Source organism: Lagenorhynchus albirostris, chromosome 1 (genome assembly GCF_949774975.1).
Source record: "Lagenorhynchus albirostris chromosome 1, mLagAlb1.1, whole genome shotgun sequence".
Classification (NCBI taxonomy): Eukaryota; Metazoa; Chordata; class Mammalia; order Artiodactyla; family Delphinidae; genus Lagenorhynchus; species Lagenorhynchus albirostris.
The window spans coordinates 189331882-189347975 of record NC_083095.1 but is presented as its reverse complement, the minus strand read 5'-3'; the positions used below and the strand labels follow the sequence as shown (position 1 = coordinate 189347975).

At 40.4% G+C, this 16094-nt stretch overlaps 1 protein-coding gene across 1 annotated transcript in view; it reads left to right on the top strand.

Annotated features, from left to right (window-relative positions):
- The window catches only part of ZEB1 (zinc finger E-box binding homeobox 1), a 191014-nt gene extending 187454 nt beyond the window's left edge, over positions 1-3560 (top strand). Inside the window, exons 8-9 of the mRNA XM_060162798.1 lie at positions 774-954; positions 1078-3560. Coding sequence (XP_060018781.1) covers positions 774-954; positions 1078-1634 — 738 coding nt within the window. The 3' untranslated portion in view covers positions 1635-3560. The remainder of the gene's footprint in view (positions 1-773; positions 955-1077) is intronic.
- Positions 3561-16094: the final 12534 nt, after the last annotated feature.

Below are 16094 nucleotides of genomic sequence, written 5' to 3'. Positions count from 1 at the left end.
CTCCCGCCTCACAAAGCCGTGAGAAACGTGCAAAACCTTTGAACTTGTAGAAAATTTGTGACTTTAGAATGGAAGACTTCAGAAAAGACACAGGATCTTAGGGGCCCAGTCCCTCCACAGGCTCCCTGAAGAATTATTCTACCGGCAGGAGGCCCAGGTTTCCTCCCCAACCCCATCCCTAACCCGAAACTCCGAAGATGCACTGTCAGCAAACTCGGAAGATGTGTTGTCTAGCGAGTGTCCTTGTTGAGAGATGCAGACCCTCCTACATTGTTTCCATCTTGCTCCTTAGAAAAGTGATAGGGAGGCAGTGGAGTTTAGTTCACAAAACTCGAAGGTTCTGGAAGATACAATTTAAAGACCACTTTTTTAAAAAACAGAATCTTAATTTTTGCTTAGTGAACCCAGAATGAAAGAGTGAAGGTAAGTGATGCAGTCACGAACCTGTGATTGTTCCGCAAACTCGTAAGTTAAAACTTTCTGCCAGTTTCTCATAAATTAACGATTCATATGGAACTAGGTGGACTGTGTTAGTACTGCGTTTTGTATTACTTCTTTTTGGCGTCCTTCCTTCTCGGCGCCAGCTGGCCCTGGGTTTGCTGCGGTCGTGGCGGTAGCGCCCCTCCCTTCTGTCTGTGTCGGCCCCACCCGTCACCTGGCCCTCCCCTTGGAGCCTGCTTTGTCAAGCTGTGGAAAGTGTAAATCACAGTAGTTCTTTAATCTGTGCTTTTGTTTATGTAAAGGAAGTTTTCCTCCTTCTCTGTCTCCTCTAGGATGAAAGGCAAGACACTAGCTCCGAAGGAGTATCCAATGTAGAAGATCAGAACGACTCTGACTCCACGCCACCCAAAAAGAAAATGCGGAAGACGGAAAATGGAATGTATGCTTGTGATTTGTGTGACAAGATATTCCAGAAGAGTAGCTCGTTGTTGAGACATAAATACGAACACACAGGTATGTATGCGCGTGAACCTGGCAGTTTTGGAAAAACAAATTTATAACCATTTCCAACCTGAAGTGCCCCGAAGCCTGTCGGCTTAATGCCATCTTATTTCATAGCTGTGCCCTTATTTTCAGGTAAAAGACCTCACGAGTGCGGCATCTGCAAAAAGGCGTTTAAACACAAGCATCACCTGATCGAGCACACGCGCTTGCATTCCGGGGAGAAGCCCTACCAGTGCGACAAGTGCGGGAAGCGCTTCTCCCACTCGGGCTCCTATTCCCAGCACATGAACCACCGCTACTCCTACTGCAAGAGGGAGGCCGAGGGGCCCGAGCCGGGGGCCGCGGGCCCAGGGGGCCCGCCCGCGCACCACGCGGGGGCCCGCGCCTCCCCCTCGCAGGGCGACTCGGACGAGAGGGAGAGCTCCACGCGGGAGGAGGACGAGGACAGTGACAAGGAGGAGGAGGAGGAGGAGGAGGAGAGGGAGATGGAAGACCTGCAGGAGGAAAAGGAAAGTGGAGGACCGCAGGGGGGGGAGGGGCGCGAGGGGGAGGGGCGCGAGGGGGAGGGGCGAGCCAACTCCGAAGGTGCGAGGGAGGGCGCAGGACCTGGAAGCCCAGCCCACAGCTTAGAACACAAAGTCAGCCAGGGCGCTGAGCAGGTGTCTGAAGAGAAAACAAATGAAGCCTGATCGTTTTTCTAGAAAGAAAGAAAATTCTAATTGGTAATGAAGTTTGTTCTATGTCATACATGCTTTTCACGGAAACACAGTAACCTGTATACTGTGATTTCTGTTCACTACTGTGTAAAGTAAAAATTTAAAAAAATACAAAATACCAAAAAAAAAAAAAAAAAACCACACACAAAAAAAAAATCCGGGTGTGCCTGAACCTCAGACCTAGTAATTTTTCATGCATTTTTCAAAGTTAGGAACAAGTTTGTAACATGAAGCAGATTAGAAAACTTAATGACTCAGAAAGCAAAGATGCAACAGGTTAAAGGAAACTGATTACTTAGACACGCATCTGGCATTGTTTCATTTTATCAGTATTAATTATCACTCTTAACGTTGGTTTATTCTTAAGCTGTACAATTGGGAGAAATTTTATAATTTTTTATTGGTAAACATATGCTAAATCCGCTTCAGTATTTTATTATGTTTTTTAAAATGTGAGAACTTCTGCACTACAAAATTCCCTTCACGGAGAAGTATAATGCAGTTCCAAACCGTGCTAACTACCATTTCTAAATTCAGTCTAGAAGGTAGTAACTTCTAATATTTAGCTGTCATAGTAGAACGTATTCTCATTTAAAGTGTATCGTTAGCCTTAAGAAAGCAGCCGATAGAAGAGCTGAAGTTTCTTACTCATGTGGTTTAAATGGAGTTGAAAAGATTGCCGTTGAGCTCTGATTGCAGGGACTAACAGTGTTGATACTGGTGAGGACAGCAGAGATCGGTGTTCGTAATTGTGTTTGAGTACGTGGTAAACAAATATGAAGGATGTGATATGAAGCTTTGTATCTCCTTTGGCCTTAAGCAAGACCTGTGTGCTCTAAGTGCCATTTATCAGTATTTTCAAGGCTCTGACCAGCCTCCGTTCATGCGTGGCCTACAATAACTAGCATTTGTTGATTCGTTTCTTGTATCGAAATTCTAAAATAAAACTCAGAACCACTGACTCTGTCAGAGAAGCCAAACACTGGGACATTTCACCCTTTAATAATTCCTCCGTATTCATTTTGCGTTAATTGACTTTCAGAATTTCTCTACAGAAATGAAAGGGAAATTTTCTAATCTGCTTTATCCATGTACTTGCATTTCAAACATGGACCTGCCATTGTTATTTGGCTCATAATTGTTTCCAAATGTTAGTTATTATGGACCCAGTTTATTAACAACATTAGCTGATTCTTACCTATCAGTATTATTTTATTTCTTTTAGTTTATAGATCTGTGCAACATTTTTGTACTGTATGTCTTCAAACCTGGCAGTATTAATACCCTTCTTAACTGACATATGTACTTTTAGTTTTAGAAAACTTTTATATTTATGTGTCTTATTTTTATATTTCTTTATTTATTACACAGTGTAGTGTATAATACTGTAGTTTGTATTAATACAATAATATATTTTAGTATGAAAATTTGGAAAGTTGATAAGATTTAAAGTAGAGATGCAATTGGTTCTCTTGCATTGAGATTTGATTTAACAGTGTTATGTTAACATTTATACTTGCCTTGGACTGTAGAACAGAATTTAAATGGGAATGTATTAGTTTTACAACTACAATCAAGTCATTTTACCTTTACCCAGTTTTTACTATAAAACTATTAAATTCTGAAATTCACTGTGTGACTAACAGCATGCTGCTCTGCGGTTTTATGAAGAGATTAGTCTAACCATGAAGTCTCGTTCCTTACAAGCCAAGCTAGGGCGACCTTATGTAAACAGTGTTGGGAACAACGTTTAACATTTTGTGCCAATTTGTTCCTGTATTCATGTATGTAAGTTACAAACCTGACTCTTCATTTTTAAGTTCCTTGTTACACCATGGTCATTTTCTAGTTTTTTACCAGACTCCCCCATCTCACAATAAAATGCATCAACAAGCCTGACTTACTTGCGGTCATTCTTTTAATCATCAAGATTTTCTCTGGAAAACTCTGTAACACACATGGGGGTACTATACCGTCATCCTGTGCTTGGTTTATCTTGGGCTGGGTCTGGGGAGACTGGATGGTGTAGACGTTCCCCGCTAAATCGTGCATTTCCCTGCGGCTGGGTGTTTCTGGGAAGGTCAGAGGTGACAACTAACGAACGGCCTCCCCAGAGCTTGCTTCCTCTTCCCGAACCCCTTCGCCCCTCACTCCTGACCCCGTGGCCGCTCACCCTTCGGGAAGCCTGCGTTAGGTGCCTTTCCTCTGGGCTCCCACAGCCCCTGTACCTGCCTCGTCATCTCAGCCCTTATGCTGTGGCTCGCACGCCGCCCACCAGGACGGGCCGTGTCGGCCGCTGGGTCAGCCGCCCGGCAGAGTGCCCGGCCCAAGTGCATGCGGCCACGTTGGTCAAACGAGAATATAATTTGCACGTTAACAGGGCTCAGCTGTGTCTTTCTTTACTACTCTTTTGCTTCTATGTATGTTCAGTGATTTCAGCAATTTAATAATTTTTTTACTCAGGCCTTACGGAACACGACATAGCAGACAAATTGTAAACTATACCCTTCCCATCGCCTTTCTCCTCTGATTTGCGAGCTTATTTCTAGGTGTCGTCTTTCTGGTGCTTAACCCAATGGTACATGACACAGGCATTCAAGGCCTCTGGTAGGAACTGATGGGACGACCCTCCCCTTCTTACGGCCTCATGTTCCTAGGTGATCGCTATCAGCATGGTGCCTCATTTCTCCCGTCACTGAGAAGAGCTACCCAATAAACAAATGCATTGTATAGGGTTAGAAAATAAGAGTAAATAACCCTTCTTAGGAGACATTGGTGCTATAATCACTAAGGAGCAGCTCAGAGAAGGCAGAGTTCTCGATACATACGGGTAAACGGCTAAGAAAGGGATCCAGGTTCATCAGACAGGTTCTGAAAATGAAACCGCGCGAATGCTTCCCATTACTCCCCCAAGCCCCGTAACAGCAAGAGTGTCATTTGTCCCTGACTTGTACCATGCACACAGGTGCTTCACTGCTGTTGTCAAAGCTGATTTCACAAAAGCCTTGCAAGATTGAAAGACCATGTGCCCATGAACACAGACATATTAAGTAGCAGAATAAAGACTGGAACGTGGGTCCACCCAACTCTAAGAGCCATGCCCTTAACTAGCCTGCCTCACATCTCACTTAAGAGTAGCTTACACCATCTACATTTAAACTCAATCCTGGCCTTAAGTAACATGAGTAGAAAATGTCAGCAAGGCCAATATACATTTTATAACATGGTGAAAAAGAAAAGCAAGGGCAAGGGTTTTTCAAATCTGTGTGCAAACTTAAAATTAGCCTTGAAAACGTGAAAATGCAAACTCAGAACAGATCTCTTAAGATCAATTAGAACAACCACAATATGGTCTTTGTCTTCTGAACCTAAAAAAAAAGCATAAATTCCTCTGTTCTAGTGAACAAATACATTCCACTCAATACACATTTTTCCCCAACAACACATGGGACATTCATGAAGAGAAACCATCTTATGGGCCATATAACAACCCTCAAATTCAAAAGAATTGCAAACAAAGTGGTTTTTCTCTGACTACAAAATAATTAAACTAGAAATCAGTAACAGATACATCTGGAAAATCCACCCCCCTCCGCAAAACTACTGGAAATTAGACAACACATTTCTAGGTAAAATATGACCGTTATAAATTATGAAGAACTAAGTAAAAATGAAAATGCAACATCAGAAGTTGCAGTGTGCAGTAAAGCAGTGCATGTAAGAAAATTTATAACATTAAACTTTTATTAGAAAATAGAAGGTCCAGTCATCTAAGCTTCTACCTTAAGAAATTAGGAAAAGAATAAAATTAAACCCAAACCAAGCAGAAAGGAGGCAATAATAGAAGACAATGGCATAGAAAACAAATACAATTGAGTAAATCAATGAAATCAGAATCTGATTCTTTGAAAAAATTAATACAATTGATAAACCTCTAGCCAGACAGATCAAAGAATAAAAGAAAGGAGACAAATCACCAAGAATGAGAGAGAAGATCTTCTTGCAGATTCTACAGGGTAAAAGGATGAAAAGGAAGTATTATGAACTTTATGCCAATGAATTTGACAACTTTGATGAAAATGTCACGTCCAGAATACCAAAACTCACTAAAGGAGAAATAGATAACCTGATTAGTCCAATCACAAAGAAATTTCTAGTTAAAAATCTTCCCACAAAGAAGACTCCAAGCCCAGATGGCTTCACTGGTGAATTCTACCAAAAATTTACAGAAGTTATTGTACCAATTCTACACAAACTCATCCAGAAAATAAAAGAGGAAAACACTTCCTGCCTTAGTCTGTGAAGCAGCAGCATTAACCTGATAGGAAAACCAGACAATGATATTACAAGAAACAAAAACTACACACTAATAGCTCCCTGGATGTAGGTGCAAAAATCCTTGACAATGGGGCTTCCCTGGTGGCGCAGTGGTTGAGAGTCTGCCTGCCGATGCAGGGGACACGGGTTCGTGCCCCGGTCCGGGAAGATCCCACATGCCGCGGAGCGGCTAGGCCCGTGAGCCATGGCCACTGAGTCTGCGCGTCCGGAGCCCGTGCTCCACAACGGGAGAGGCCGCAACAGTGAGAGGCCCGCGTACCGCAAAAAAAAAAAAAAAAAAAAAAAATCCTTGACAAGATATTAGGAAATCATTTTGAATAGTTTATCAAAAGGAAAGTACATTACAACCAAGTGGAATTTATCCCAGGACTACAAGGTTGTTTTTGCATTCAAAAACCACCTTGTAAACCAAAAATTTACAGTTTTTACATATTTACATCATATTTACAGAGAAAAAAGAAAAACTATATCATCTTAATAGTGTACAAGAAGCATCTGACTGAACTCTACACCAAGTCATACACGTTCTTGGCAATCTAGGAATAGAAGGGGGTTTCCTCAACCTGATAGAGGGCACCTGCAAAAAAACCCCATAGTTAATAATTTTGAAAAATTAAATGCTTTCCTCCTAAAATTATGAACAAGGCAGTAATATCTGCTCTCACCCTTTTATTAAGCATTGTACTGGAGGTCCCACGAGGTGCAACATGACAAGAAAAATGAAAGGCATACAGATCGGGGAAAAAAAAGTAAAACTTTTTATTTGCAGACAGGTTCGTTGTCTGTGTCGAAAAAAAGGAATTTACAAAAAAGCAACTAGAAAAGGTGAGAGCAAGGTTACAGGATATAAGGTCATTATGCAAAAATCTATCATATTCTTATAGTAAGGGTAAAATGGAAATTTAATTTTTTAATGTATGAAATATTTCGGGATAATTTAGCAAACTACGGGCAAAACCCAGGCACTGAAAAATACAAAACACAGCTGAAAGAAATTAAAGGTGCAATGAAAATGAAAAGATATTCCATGCTTATTGATCAGAAGATTCAATGTCATTGCTGTGCCAATCCTCCCCAAATTTATCTATTTTTTTTACTTTTTTAAAAATTTGTTTATTTTATTTATTTTTGCCTGTTGGGTCTTCGTTGCTGTGTGTGGGCTTTCTCTAGTTGCGACGAGCGGGGGGCTACTCTTCGTTGCAGTGCATGGGCTTCTCATTGTTGTGGCTTCTCTTGTTGTGGAGCAAGGGCTCTAGGCACGTGGGTTTCAGTAGTTGTGGCACACGGGCTCAGTAGTTGTGCCTCACGGGCTTAGCTGCTCCGCGGCATGTGGGATCTTCCCAGACCAGGGATCAAACCCGTGTCCCCTGCATTGGCAGGTGGATTCTTAACCACTGCGCCACCAGGGAAGCCCCTATCCTCCCCCAAATTTATCTATTAATTCAACACAATTCCAGTGAAAGCTGCAGCCACATACTTGTAGAAACTGACAGGCTTATTCAACATTTATATGGAGATGCAAAAGACTTCAAGTAAGCAAAAGAATTTTGGAAAAGAAGAATAAAGTTGGAGGACTTAGACTACCTGATTTCTAGTGATACTATAAAGCTACGGTAGTCAATACAGGGTTGTACTGAATGGACAATACAGGGTTGTATAAGAATGGACATATAGATCAGGAATACAGAATTAAAAGTTAGGAGGAGATCCACATATTCATAGTCAATTGATTTTTGCCAAAGGTGCCAAGATAATCCAATGGTTAATTGATCATCTTTTAAAACGTACTGCTGATAGATATCCATATGCAGGAAAATGAACTCGATCCTTATGTCACACCAGACACAGAAATTGTTTCAAAATAGATTGCATACTTAAATATAAGAGCTAAAAGTATAAATCTTTTGGAAGAAAACATAAATTCTTTGTGACCTTCGATTAGGCAAAGATTTCCTAGATAAGATACAAAAAGGATGAATGAGTCATAGAGGAAAAAAATTGATGAATTAAAATTTATGAAAACTCTAAAATTTTGCTCTCCAAAAGATACTGTCAAGAAAATCAAGAGGGAAGACACAGACTTCTTCAAGAGGGAGAAAATATTTGCACACGTATATCTATATACCCGAGAAATGAAAACGTGTCTACACAAAAACCTGTACACGATGTTCACAGCAGCATTACTTATAATAGCTAGAAAGTGGAAACAGTCCTAATGTCAATCAACTAACGAATAGATAAATGTGGTATGTCCATACAACGGAATATTATTTCATAGCAAAAAGGAATGAAGTACTGATGCATGCTACAACATGGATGGACCTTGAGGACCTTACACTAAGTGAAAGAAGCTAGTCACAAAAGATAAAATATTCTGTTATTCCATCATAGGAAATATCCAAAATAGGCAAATCTAAAGAGACAGGAAGTAGATTAGGGCTGGGGGTGGGGAGAGAATGGATACTGACTGCTAACGGGTATGGGTTTCTTTTGGGGACAGTCGGAAGTTCCAAATTAGATTGTGGTGATATCTGCATAACTCTGTGAATATACAAAAACCATAAAATTGTACATTTTAAATGGGTTGCTTTATGGTATGTGAATTATATCTCAACAAAACTGTTAAAATATATGTATATATATTAATAAGACAGCCCAATTTTTTTTTATGGGACAGAAGATTTGAACAGATACTTTACCAAAGAAGACATACGAATGGGAAGTGAGCACATGGAAAGATGGTCCACATCATCAGGCATTAGGGGAGGCAAAGCAAAGCCACAATGTGCTACCACTACACACCCAAGAGAACGGCCAAACTTTAAGACTATCAGTAACACCAAATACTGCACAGGCTATAGAGCGACTGGAGCTCTCCTACATTGCTGGTGGGAATTTAAAACAGTACAACCACTTTAGAAGACAGTTTGTCGGTGTCTTATGAAGTTAAACACATACTTAATATACAACCTTGAAAGCCCACTCCTTGGTATTTACCCAAGATAAATGAAAATATATGTCCACTCAAAAACTGTATTAAAATGTTCATAGCAGTATTAGTCATAATAGCCAAACTGGAGATAACCCAAATATCTTATCAACCAGGGAACAAATAAACAAACTGCAGAATTTCCATACACGGGAACAAGTAACACATAAGCAATAAGTAACATATAACAACGTGGATGAATCTGAAAAGCAGATATGCAAAGTATAACATGAAGTGTGGTGGCCACACGGGGATACACCTCTGTAAAAACTGTAAAAAGTATCCTTTTTGCTGCCAAGCCTCCATTTCCTTTATTAATTAAAAGATCAAAACAACAGGTAGTAAGCGCTGTCCTCGTGTTCTAAGTATATATTTGAGTTGTGTTGCAGTAACTCAGTATTTCTATTATTGGAGTAGGTTTCTTCTTTCAGTCTTAGAGTACTAGAAGGTGGGAAGGGGACTATCTCTTAAATGCAGACATATTCAAGGCAAATTGCAAGTTAGAGTTTTTTAAAAATCATCTGGAGCTTCAGAAAGCGCTATATTCTATTATTATTACTTTGGGGCTTGTATATTCTTTTTTATTGTGGTAAAATATATACAATATAAAGTTTACCATTTTAACCATATTTAAGTGTACGATTCATTGGCATTAAGTACATTCACAATGTTGCACAACCATCACCACCACCCACTTTTCATCATCGCAAACAGCAACTCTGTACCCAAAAGTCCTCATCCCTCCCTGTCCCCAGCCTCTTTAACCTCTATTATACTTTGTTATATTTTCCACCTCTATGAATTGCTCTACATACTTCATATGAGTGGAATCACACAGTGTTTGTCCTTTTGTGTCTGGCTTGTGTCACTTAGCATAAAGCCCTCAAGGTTCATCTATGCTGTAGTATGTATCAGAACTGCATTCCTTTTCAAGGCTAAATAATAGTCCATTGTATGTATATGTTACATCTTGTTTATCCATTCATCTATTGATAGACATCTAGTTGTTTCCGCCTTCTGGCTATTGTGAATAATGCCCCTGTGAACACTGACTTGCAAGTATCTCTTTGAGCGCCTGCTTTCAGTTCTTTTGCGTGTATACCTAGAAGTGGAATTGCTGGATCAAATGGCAATTCTAAGCTAAACTTTTTGAGTAGCTACCAAACTGTCTTCCACAGTGGTACACCATTTTATATTCCACCAGCAAAGCACAAGCATTTCAATTTCTCCATGTCCTTGCCAACACTTGTTATTCTGTTTTGATAATACTTATTCCGATACATAATACTTATTTCTTCCAGTCAGAGAGACCTAGGTTTAAATCTCAGAATGTCAGGAATCACTTCTCAGATTCTTCGTTTATAAAATGTATTTAATATGCTCCCTCGTGAGGATTAAATGAGAAAATGTGTACAAATGTTTCAAGCATATGCACACACAGTAGGTGCTTAATAGAAGAGTTTCTCTCCTAACTATTCATCTTCACATACTGCCCATTAATCTTCCTTAAGTACAGCTCTGATTATAGCGCCCTGTTCATGTGTGACCACTGCCTATGGAGTAAAAGCCAAATTCCTTAGCAGTTACACCTTAATTTCCACTAATATAATTAGTAGCTCATACTTACTGAGCACTTACTTTATGTCGGACACTGGGATACTTGTAATATACTTATAACCTGTTTAATCCTCATAATGGCACTATGAGATAGGCCCTGTGGTATAATAAAAATGTACATATTGGGGAAGGATTGTGGGAAGATGGTCGAGTAGGCAGCGCCAGGCTCTGTCTCCCCACCTAGACAACAATTACCTAGGCAGAATATGTCTGATGTAACTAGTTTGGTACCCTGGGCACTAGTGTCCAAGGGAAAACTTGGAGAGTAAATTGAAGCTAATTTTGGTCAATTTCCAAAGTTAATTTTTGGTCAACAGAAGCAGCTACCTATCCCCCAACCCCAGCCTGTGAAAGGCACCTGCACACATGTCGCTGGAGTATCTTGCACACAGTGTGCAGGATCCAGGGTGGACAAAAAGAACGCTGTGCTCCAAATAGCAGACACCTGTGCTCTGTTCGCTGACTCCTGCTTCTCATCACAGAGGCGGCAGCCACTGTTGTTACTCCTCCCCCAACTGTCACAAGCCCCTCTCCTTCTGGATGAAGTGACTTCCATCCCCCATTCATTTTTCACTTTAGGAGCCAGACATGAGGACACTCAAAAACAACTAATATATGGGGAAAATTAGAAAGTGACTGCACATGCCCAGGACAAGGCTCAGAAAAGACTTGAGAAAAACCTTAAGTTTACACCTCAGACCAATCCCTGTCTCAGAGACAGATTATAAAAATAAAACAATAACACAGAGCAGACCCTGGGGAAAGGGGAGAATCTGATTTCCAGAGTTACTACATCACTAGATTCAAATGTCTAGTATTCGACAACAATGACAACAGCAAAAATCACAAGGCATAGAAACAGGAAAGTGTGGCTCATTCAAAAGAAAAAATAAATCAACATAATTGTCCCTGAAAAAGACCTGATGGCAAATCTACTAGACAGAGATGTTAAAACAACTGTCTTAAAGATACTCAAAGAATTAAAGGATGATGTGGAGAAAGCCAAGAAAATAAACAGTGAACAAAATGGAAATATTAATAAAAATATAGAAAACCTAAAAAGAAACCAAAAAGAAATTCTGGAGCTGAAAAGAACAATAACAAGTTTAAAAATTCACCAGGGGCACTCTAAAACAGATTTGAGCAGGCAGAAGAAAGAATTAGCAAACTTGAAAGTAGGGCAACAGAAATTTTCAAGTCTGTAGAACAGAAAGAAACAAGATTGAAGAAAGGTGAACAGAGCCTAAGGGACCTGTGGGACACCACCAAGTGGACCAACATAATATGCATCACGGGATTCCCAGAAGGAGAAGAGAGGGAAGGGGCAGAGAATAGTTGAAGAAATAATGGCTGAAAACTTCCCAAACTTGATGAAAGACATGAGTATAAACATCCAAGATGGTCAGTAATCTCCAAGTAAGATGAACTCAGAGACCTACACCAAGACACATTATAATCAATCTATCAAAAAACAAAGACAAAGAATCTTGAAAGCATGTAGAAAGAAGCAAGTCATCACATACAAGGGACCCTCAATAAGATTATCAGATTTCTCATCAGAAGCTTTACAGGACAGAAGACAGTGGGCTGATATATTCAAAGTGCTAAAAGAAAAAACTGTCAACCAAGAATCCTAGACCCTGAAAAACTGTCTTTAAAAATGAAGAAGACATTAAGACATTCCCAGATAAACGAAAGCTGAGGGAGTTCTTCACCATTAGACCTGCCCTGCAATAAATGCTCAAGGGAATCCTGCAAGGTGAAATGAAAGGACACTACATGGTAGCTTGAAGCTGCTTGGAGAAATGAATATCTCAATAAAAGTAACAGATGGGAAATTATAAAAGCTAGTATTAATGTAACAATGATTTGTTACTGCACTTTTCATTTTCTACACGGTTTAAGAAATTAACACATTTAAAGAAAAAATTATTAGTGTAAAAGCTAATATTACTGTAACTTTGGTTTGTAACTCCAAATCTTGTTTTCTACATAATATAAAGGACTAATGCATTTAAAATAATGATCGGTTTATGTTTGGGGGCATAGAATGTATAAAGATGTAATTCTGTAACATCAACAACCAAAAACGGTGGGGACAGAGCTGTAAAGGAGCAGTGTTTGTATGTTAATAAAGTTAAGTTGGTATACCTTTAGAATGTTAAATGTAATCCCCATGGTAACCACAAAGAAAATAGCTATAGAATATACATAAAAGGAAATGAGAAAGGAATTTAAACATCTCACTACAAAAAATCAACTAAACACGAAGATGACAAGAATGTAGCAAATTGGGGGGGAAGCTATAAAGCATATAGAAAACAATGACAGAAGTAAGCCCCTCCTCATAAGTAATTGTTTTAAATATAAATGGATTAAATTCACAAATCAAGAAACAGATACTGGCATGTGTATAAAAACACATGTTCCAACTATATGCTGTCTACAGGATAATCACGTGAGATCCAAAGACACAAACAGGTTGAAAGTGAAAAGATGGAAAAGGATATTATGTGCAAACAGTAACCCAAAGGGAGCAGGGGCTAGGGCTATAGTAATATCAGACAAAACAGACTTTAAATCATAAAAGCTTAGAAGAGACAAAGAATGACATTACATATTATAAAACGTTTAATACAGCAAGGAGGTATAGCAATTATCCACATTTATATACCAAATGATAGCCCATCAAAATAAATGAAGCAAAAACTGACAGAACTGAAGGAAGAAACAGAGAGCTCCATAATAATTGCTGGAGACTTCACTACTCTACTCTCAACAGTGGACAGAATAACCAGACAGAAGATAAGGAAGGAAACAAGACAACACAATAAACCAACGAGTCTAACAGACATATACAGAACACTCTACCCAACAACCACAGAATACATATTTTTCTCAGGTGCACATAGGACATTCTCCAGGATACACCATATGTTAGGCCACAAGTTAAGTCTCAATACATTTTAAAATACAGATCTTATACAAAGGATCTTCTCTAACCACAACTGGATGAAAGTTAGAAATCAGTAACAAAAAAACTGGAAAACTCACAAAATTTTAGAAATTAAGCAATATGCTCTTAAACAATTAATGGATCAAAAAAAAAGAAATCACAAAGGAAATTAGAAAATACTCAGAGATGAGTAAAAATGAGAACACGACGGAGGTGGGGCCAAGATGGTGGAGTAGGAAGACCCTGAGCTCAGCCCCTCCCACGAGCATGTGAAAACTACAACTATGGACGGAGCAACCATCTATGAGAACAACCTGGAGACCAGCAGAAAGGTTTTCCACAACTAAAGACACAAAGAAGGAACCACAGTGAGATCGTTAGGGATGGCAGAGATACACGATGATCTGACCCACACCCGCCTGGTAGGCAACCCACAAATGGGAGGATAATCACAACTGCAGAGGTTCTTCCCAAAGAGTGAGGGGTCTGAGCCCCACATCAGGCTTCCCAGTCTGGAGGTCCTGCACCAGGAAAACAAGATTGCAGAATGTGTGGCTTTGAAAGGCAACAGGGCTTGTGCATGGGAGAGCCAGAGGAATCTAGGAACCAGAGACTCCTAAGGGGCACACAGTAAATCTCACACAGTGCAAGTCCCAGCGCAGAGGCAGTAACCTGAAGGGCGTCTGGGTCAAACCCACCTGTTGGTCATGGAGAGGCAGGAGGCAACTGGTGCCCCCTGGGGACACAGACACTGGCAGCAGCCATTTTGGGGGGCTCGTTCTGCCACCAGGACACTGGTGCTAACAAGCACCATTTTGGAATCCTCCCTCTAGCCTATTAGCAGCAGGGGCTTACCCACCCACCAGCAGACTGACATCAGCCCCAGGACACCCACCCGTGGGCTGGCATCAGTCCCAGGACCCCTCAGGACTGGCAGACAGCCACCCAGGGATTAGGCTCCACCAACCAGCAGGCCAGCACCAGCTCTGCCCCCGCCATACCATGCAACCAGCTGTGCCAGGACCCCATGCCACCTAACAGCAGGCCAAGAGCCTCCACATGAGCTAGGGCCATGCAGCCAACTGGGCCAGGGATCAGGCCCACCGACCAGTGTGCCCACAGTAGTCAAACCAACCCCAACGTAACAGTCTACACAGCCTACGTGAGGTGACCAGAGGGGAGTGGGCTGCTGGGCCCCACAGAACGTCTTCTACATAAGGCAATTTCTTCCAGATTAGGAAACATAACTGGATTACAAATACACAGAAATAAACACAGAATTAGACAAAGTGAGGAGGCAGAGGAGTATGTCCCAAATGAAGGAACAAGACAAAAATGAGAAAAAGAACTAAGTGAAGTGGAGATAAGCAATCTACCTGACAATGAGTTCAAGGTAACGATCGTAAAGATGCTCAATGAACCCAGAAGAATGAACACAGTTAGAAGATTAAAAAAGTTAGAAAGTATAAAGAAGAACCAAACAGAGCTAAAGAACACAATAATGGAAATTAAAAAGTACAATAGAAGGAATCAACAGTAGATCAGATGACACAGGGGAATGGACCAGTGAACTGGAGACAGGAGTGGAAATCACCCAAGCTGAACAGAAAAAAGAAAAAAAGAATTTAAAAAAATGAGGATAGTTTCTATGACAAAGTAGGATACAATGGAGAAAAGACAGCCTCTTCAGTAAGTGGTGCTGGGAAAACTGGACAGCTACATGTAACAGAATGAAATTAGAACACTCCCTAATACCAGACACAAAGCTGAAATTAGAACACTCCCTAATACCAGACACAAAAATAAACTCAAAATGGATTAAAGACCTAAATGTAAGGCCAGACATTATAAAACTCTTAGAAGAAAACATAGGAAAAACACTCTTTGACATAAACCACAGCAAGATCTTTTTTGACCCACCTCCTAGAGTAACAGAAATAAAAATATAAACAAACAAATGGAACTTACTTAAACTTACTTTTGCACAGCAAAGGAAACCATAAACAAGACCAAAAGACAACGCTCAGAATGGGAGAAAATATTTGCAAATGAAGCAACTGACAAAGGATTAATCTCCAAAATTTACAAGCAGGTCATGCAGATGAATATCAAAAAAACAAACAACCCAATCCAAAAATAGGCAGAAGACCTAAATAGACATTTCTCCAAAGAAGATATACAGACTGCTAACAAACACATGAAAGGATGCTCAACATCACTAATCATTAGAGAAATGCAAATCAAAACTACAGCGAGGTATCACCTCACACCAGTCAGAATGACCATCATCAAAAAATCTACAGGGCTTCCCTGGTGGCGCAGTGGTTGAGAGTCCGCCTGCCGATGCAGGGGACACGGGTTCGTGCCCTGGTTCAGGAAATTCCCACAGGCCGCGGAGTGGCTGGGCCCGTGAGCCATGGCCATTGAGCCTGCGCATCCGGAGCCTGTGCTCCACAATGGGAGAGGCCACAACAGTGAGAGGCCCACATAGCGCAAAAAAAAAAAAAAAAAAAAAACTCTGCAAAAAATAAAT